Source organism: Pseudogymnoascus verrucosus (assembly GCF_001662655.1).
Source record: "Pseudogymnoascus verrucosus strain UAMH 10579 unplaced genomic scaffold scaffold_1, whole genome shotgun sequence".
Classification (NCBI taxonomy): domain Eukaryota; kingdom Fungi; phylum Ascomycota; class Leotiomycetes; order Thelebolales; family Thelebolaceae; genus Pseudogymnoascus; species Pseudogymnoascus verrucosus.
Window position 1 is genome coordinate 292,956 of NW_017263652.1, and position 7,407 is coordinate 300,362.

Consider the following 7,407-nt stretch of genomic DNA (forward strand, 5'->3'; position numbering starts at 1 on the left):
CCCACCTCTTCCAAGAGGCTGTATATGTACCCCACTGGAGGCTGCAGAAAAACTGACAGTGCCCCACGGGAGTTGGAGAAAGATGCGGGTCTGATCAGCTCTCTTTCACTTTAGCCGGCGAGGCGAGCTGCATGTTGCGGTCTAGCCTCCGCTACGGAGATAATGCCACCGGGTCAATTGATCGCGACGAGTAAGGGTATCACGTGTGTGTGAATCGACAAGCTCTAGAACGGAAGGAGCAAATGACGGGAGATCAGAGGAAAGGTGGGTGGGATACAGAGCGGTGAGTGAGAAGAAGAAAATGAGATCCCGTGATGGTGGCCATGACAGTGCAGTTGCAGCGCAGTTGCAGCAGTTGTAGTGGCAATGTCAAATGTCATTTGATAATTCAATGTATGTGCGAAACGCCCGCATTCTATCCTTCCCGTTCCTTTCATTCTCACCCCCCCGGAGTGATTCTTCCCAAAGCATACAATGATTTTACTTGTACGACCCCCATCCTCTCGATATCCACCATCTCCACAGTAAGAGCCGCTCAAATCATCCCCAAATACCTCGTCCCAATAACCGTATTCTTCCTGGCCCCCACCACCCCAATCCTCACCACCTCACCCGGCACAATATCCACCAAATTATCCGCAAACTTCACCTCATCATCCTCACACTCCAGCGCGAGCCCCTTAATCGGCACCTCGGCGCTAATCTCCACCGTGCGCGCGTCCGCCGTCAGCGTCGCCGTGAGACACTGCGGCTTCGTAAAGTGCGCGTACTTGAGCGGCTCAGGCCAGTTCACGTAGCGCGCGACCTGCACGCCGTCCTCAATCAGGTATGCGGCGACGACGATGCGGGACTCCTCGCCGGCATCGCGCTTCTTGACCGGCACATCGAGGGCGATGATCTCGGTGCTCTGGTTCTGCGGCAGGGAGAACGCCGTTTTGACCGTCTTGTGGTAGGTTTCCTTGCCAGTCTCCACGTCGAAGGCGCAAACAACGACATCAACCACCATGTCGCGAAGCGTCAAGTTGGAGCCCCAGATCTCAATGGTGTGCTTGGTATCGATGTAGACGCGCGTGTGCTTGTCTCGCGGCGTCGTCGTCAGCGTGCGCGTGATTCCGCACGACAGCGGCGCCATCTCGCGCTTGACAGTGTAGTAGGCGTGCTTGGGGCGGAGGTAGTAGTCGACGATGGCCCACGAGGTGACGGGCCAGCAGTCGTTGATCTGCCATACCAGTGCGCCGGCGCAGTACTCGCGGCCGGGACCCTTCCATTGGCGCTTCCAGAGGCGGTAGGCGCTCGCAAGGCACTCGCCCTGCATCAGCTGTGTTGAGTAGATGTATTGCTCGATCGGGTTGGGGGAGTACTGCATGTTCTCCACGAGGTACAGCGCGATGCGGCGCTCGTGTCCGTCGGCTTTGTTGTGGAAGTCGACGGTTGAGGACTGTGGGTAGCGGTCTGGGTCGTCCTTGCCGAGTGGTAGGAAGGACTCGATGGTCTTGATATTAGGGAAGGCCTCCATTCCGAACTCGGAGACGAAGCGTCCGCCCAGCTTGTCGAAGTTTTGATACTTCTCCTGGGTGCCGTGCCACACGTTCCACTGATGGATGTCTCCAACGGTGTTATCGTGTGTGTCGCGCCCCTTACCCCACGGGCTACCGGGGTGGTAAGGCACATCAGGGATGAGCTCCCTGCATGTGTCCGACAGGATCTTCTCGTAGATATATCTCGCCGGGAAGTCAGTTTTGAGCCAGCTCTCCTCGTCCTTGTTCTCAAAATCGTAGGTCAGGTTCTCGCTCTCCTGATACTGGTAATCCTCGTTGTTTCCGGCCCATATAACAATCGATGGGTGGTGACGCAGGATCTTCACGTTATCATCCGCCTCCCTCTTCACCAGATCCAGGAACTCGGGGAACGCGGGGTAGTTGCCGCATCCGAACAGGAAATCCTGCCACACTAGAATACCCAGCTCATCGCACGCATCGTAGAACGGCTGCTCCTCGAAGATACCGCCTCCCCACACGCGGATCATAACCTGGTTGCCATCCGCCACCAGTTTCACCCAATCGTAGTACTTCTCAGCGCTGATGCGAGGGACAAAGTTGTCCGCTGGAATCCAATCGCTGCCACCGCAGAAGATGGGGACGTTGTTGACCTGGAAGAAGAATGACTCTCCCGGCTCGTCCTTCAGCGGCCGCTGGATGAGCTCAGCTCTCCTTAACCCGAACCTCTTGCTCTCGACGTGAATATCGTACGCCTCAGAGCGAGTGGCCACAAGCGTAGCCGTAATTGTGTATAGAGGCTGTTTGCCGTATTTGATAGGGTACCACAGCGCCGGGTCAGTGATATCGAACGTGGCCGTTGCACGCCCATCAACCACCTTTGCCTGTTCACTCGCCACAGCCTCTCCATCCAGTGTAATGTCAAACTTGACCAGCGAAGCTGAGCCCTCGACATCCGCATTTGCGATGACCTTTGCCGCCTTGAGCGACTCCTCCACATCAGTCCGGAAGTAGAGGTCCGCTATCCTCGACTCGTAGATCTCGAGGTTAATCGGGCGCCACGGTCCACAGGTCAACATAGTTGGTCCCCAATCCCATCCCTGTAATAATTAGTATTTTGCTGCATAGCCCTCGGCTTAAATATTCGGGAAGTTGCTCACATAATGATACTGCGCCTTGCGCACCGCCAGTCTCGAGACATCACCATTCCAGCACCCCCACTTGTGCTCTGGGTATTTGTCAACGATCTGCTTTCCCTTTAAGAAGGCACTGTCAAATGTGATCTCAAGCTCGTTCAGGCCGTCCTTGTTTAGGTAGGCCGTGACATCCACCCGTTCCCGGATAAACATGCTCTCCGTCTTGAGAATCTCGGTGCCATTGAGCACCACTGTGGCGTACGTATCCAGGCCATCAAAAGCCAGCACCGCCTTGGCGGCAGAACCCTCCTCTGTGTTTATATCGGGAGTCTCAAACGTCGTCTTGTACGCCCACACTGCCTCACCGATCCATTGCACATCGAGCTCGTTCTTTCCCATGAACGGGTCCGCGATGATGTTGTTGGCGATGAGATCAAGGTGCACATTGGTAGGGAACTGGGCGACGGGAAGCCATTTCGACTTCTTTGAGTCAACCTGCTTGAACTCCCAGTCCTCGTTGATGGGAATAGTAGTATGCGACGTCATGGTGAAGGCACGTGGTGGCTGGCGCGGCGGGGTGTCAGAGAAGGCGGTCTCAGTTCGCGTGGCCAGGGTAGCTTAAGGTAGCTTAGGGCAGGCAGAGGTATATGTATGCACGCAGGCAGGGAGGATGATGGAGCGTGGGATGAATTGCTAGACGGCAGAATGGGAATTGGGGTTGAAGTCATGCGGCGTCTTATAGCCTTGAGTGGGTGGCAGGGTCATGGATCTAGGTACGATGGATATAGAGTTTGCATAGCCATAGGCTGCTACAGTATGCGAGCTCTCGGAGGAGGTCCGCGAGTTGTGGAGCGGAAGGAGATAGATGAACGCTTCACCACCAGTCCCTTTAGAAGGCAATAACAAATGGCGGGGTGTGGAGTCCCGAGGATGGCCCGTTTGGGAGAATGTGCGCACCGTGTTTGGACTTTTTGGATTAAGGAAGCCGCGGGGTCTTGGGGATGAAACAGGCCGCCTTTGCTTTGTTTGCTGCCTCTAGTTCCCTTGCTTCCAATTCCAATATAAGCAATATCCTAGTGATGCGCCTAGGACCGAGTCAGGAAGTCGGAGGGAACAAAAATGATGGTGTTGTGGAAGAAGTGGGACAGCGTAATGGAGCATGGTGGCTTCTTCTTCTTTTGGTGGAAGGGAGGGGTAGTTAGAGTGGAGATCGTTAGCCAGTCTTGGAGCAGGTATGGGGTACACAGCTATAGTGACACGGCAATATAGATGTTGAATGGTACTGCACTACAGTACAGTACGGTTATAGTGGTACAGCGGTACAGCTGTCCATTGCCAATAGACACGGAAGGAAGGGATACTGAGCAATAGCACGAATATTACAGATTAACAAGCAATATCTTGCTGTACTCGTCCATCCAAGGAAAATCTCTCGCCGTGAGCGCCCCGGCCTATCTATACTTGGACAGGATATTGCACTCCTCGGCGTCAAGAGAGCGCAGTAACGTCCAGTAATAAAGAACGCAATTACTTTTGGCGGAGCTCTGGTGGTTTCTGCCGTGCAAGACACAGTACCTCATCTCGCCCGGTGAGGTGCCGCTGTGGAGGAAAGAACGGAGGGAGATCATCGAGCCGCCGTCGTTCGGGGGACGACAGCCCTTTCGGCACGGATCCGCAGTCTCCGAGGCGCCTGTTGCGGCATGGCGCGTAAATAAATGCACGGACCTGCTAGCGCACCCGTGGGTTTACCCCAGTCCATGCAGCTAATGGCGCTAGTGCCATAGTTGGCGCGCCACAACCACCACGAGAGATCCAATCGGGGAGATCGGACGAACTGCTGGTGGGGGGATGGCGAGGCTGGCACATAACATTTGGATATACAACATCAGCTCTGCGGAATGCCGGTTATCGATAGAGAGCAACAGCAGAAGGCTGAAAGGGGGAACAGATCAGAATCGTGATGATCCTTCCGCACCACGGATATCATATCCCAAAAATCTAAAAAAAGGCTGTACAAAACAACAATTACATCAACTGTAACTCAAGCAAAGGCGTTCAATCACCCAGCACTACAATCAGTATGCTAGATACTAATAAATGAAACTAAAGGGATAAGTGCTATAAGTTTAAATTACTAGTATTACTTTTAAGCTATATCTAGCCTCTCTTCACTTTTGAGCGACATGGGTAATCCCGCTATCAAATATATGTCAAACTATTGATCGGCAGCACCCAACCACCACAGCTCGCTCACCCACTACTAACATTCTCACCATTTTCTTTCCTACCGCTAACTCATTCAGCTACCATCCGACCGACCGTCCCCCCAACATTGCACGGCCAAGCATGTAACGTTGGATCCCTACTCTACTTTGCGCCTGGACTGCCCTCTCCCCCCCTCCCGTGGCGCAATCCCCAGCGCCCTACTCGGATAGGTCCGAGTCACCCGCCGCCGATCGACGTTGCATCACGTGTGCGCATGAGTCCTACGGCCGTTCGGGGCCGGCGCGGATGGGGTCCTGCCGTATAAATTTTTAGCATATGATAAGATGGCGTGAGCCGTAGGTGCGCTCCCTCCCTTTCCTTTCTTCAAAGATCTTCCGCAGATTTTTATTACATCTATATTACCTGGCTAGACCCCAGCTATATGGGGAGGGGAGGAGAGGTAGATGGCTCCGAGATTCTCGATGTTTATCTGCTTTTCATCGGGGAGAGACCACTCCGTGATCTACTCCGTATCCAAGCTCAAACTCCGCACCGAGAATCGAGAGAAGCTTGCAAGAAGTGGCGGGAGGATAGCTACGGACGGCGCATCTCCATATTAAGCCAGCTTCGCTGAGAATATGGAACGGAAAAATAGGTCGTTCGTGGTCCGCCTACTCTATTGCTGCAAACGTTGAAATTCCGTGGTTCACTGGGTCAGAGTGCTGGCAGGCACAGTTGTCTTTTGGCTGATGTCCCAAGGCAGTAGGATAGAACTATACGGAGGTTATGTTCATAAGTTTTGTCAGTGGGGGCCACTATAAAAGCCACTCGCAGGGCTGCTTGCAAATCGCTGGTGTATCTTCCCTTATATTTTATATGTGATCGATACATGAGTTTATACTCCTGTGCACAAATTCTGGGGTCCCATGCTCGCTGCACCGACAAAACTTGAACAATACCTCCGTATACAGTATGCAAGACGTCGAGATATGCATCCATGCACAGAGCACATATGGAGTGTCTTGGAATTCTGTAGCAATCAAGCTACTATCTACGTATAGTCGCTTTATGAAGGAGAGCTAAGCAAGGAAACATGGTAGTAAGCCTGTGACAGGCCGTAAATGAGTGTGAATTTGATATAATGTTAACTATCCCCTTCATGGGGGTGCAGGCCACGTTCCCCTTAACAGTTGGAATGTCGCCAATCGCACCAAGTAGCAACCTAAAAAGCCATTTAGGTTAGCTTTTAGCAATCAATGCCATTAGGGAATAGGAGCAGAAGCACTAAGAGGCACCCTATGGAAGAATGCATATATTGCCTTAGAGGGCTTCGTTCATATTAAGGTATCATAGACAAGACTTAATTGAAAATAGAAAGAGGATAATATACCTTGACACCAGGAGCTGGACGGGTCGTCACTCGGGTTGCCTGTGCAACGGCGTTCCTATAGACCGTTAGATAGTTACTCATTGCCAATAGCTCAGAGGAAGAAATGAGGTAATGCACTGGGTGTTTGGTTCCATTGTTACGGTGGAAAGTATACAGTGATTGTGTTTGAATTGGTGTAGTTTTATATTGTTGATAACTCTTGCTGATGATGATGAAAATAGGACGGGTGAAGCCTCATTCTTATACTCAAGTTGCCCTCGCCTGGACCCAAATGCATGTATCACTGCAACTTAGAATCTACCATGCTTCATTGCTGCTTCTGTGAGTTTGTAGACACAGGTGTTTCTTACTCTTGAACACAAACGCGTGTCCAACTCCAGCTTCAAGCTAGGTGTGGTTTATGACGGCTTGTATGGTTTTGTATGCCCCGATAACCACCATTAAAGCTAAACCACCAATACCAAGTTTTCATAACCCGCCGTGCCACGGTGCTTGCGCTACGGCCAGATACTTATGACCACAGATAACACATTTGCCATACAATAAATGGCCAAATTCCAATATAATACAACAGGAAGAGTACGGGTGCTGACGATCTAATACGCAAGTGGAACTTGGAGTGGCTATGAGGCGCGAGTGAGAGGAATAGGACAGCGGTGTCATAGGTGCTGTACGATGAGGCACACTATCTCCCCGTTTCCCATAGATTGCTATTAAATCGTACAGAACCGGCAACGATGGCTATTATGAGCCAAGATATAAGAAAAGCGCACGGTGGTGCAATTGTCTGCTTGGAACTACACGCCAGCACACCAGTGCACCATGGCCGTCGCAACGTTGGATCAAAGATTTTGCAAGAATCAAACGTTTTAAGGCCCATTGACCATCGTATTCAGCTATGCATTGATAGAAGGCTACCTCACAAGAAACTGGTAAGAGCAAGTAGGAACCTCTTCCACTGTATCGACCTGGAGTTGCAAAGCAGGTACACGGAAGCTGTGGCACGGGAGCAAGTAGTTGGCCTATGATCGTCGCTAGGATCAAAGGCTTCGATCGACAACTTGCAACCCTCTTAACAGTACGGGCCGTCGTACACGCACCAGGTGACGACCTAAGAACTGTTAGACCTGACGTTCAACAAGCTCCCACCCCGTACGAAAACTCATCTTTTCCCTGACTA

General features: G+C 51.9%; 1 protein-coding gene across 1 annotated transcript; it reads right to left on the reverse strand.

Annotated features, from left to right (window-relative positions):
* Positions 1-359: 359 nt before the first annotated feature.
* MAN9 (Beta-mannosidase B) lies at positions 360-3,752 on the reverse strand. The gene is made up of 2 exons (XM_018269637.2): positions 2,657-3,752; positions 360-2,596 (listed from the first exon to the last, which is right to left on the reverse strand). Exons 1-2 carry the CDS (start codon positions 3,176-3,178, stop codon positions 536-538), a joined length of 2,583 nt encoding a protein of 860 aa, XP_018135533.1. The 5' UTR covers positions 3,179-3,752; the 3' UTR covers positions 360-535.
* Between the last annotated feature and the right edge of the window lie 3,655 nt (positions 3,753-7,407).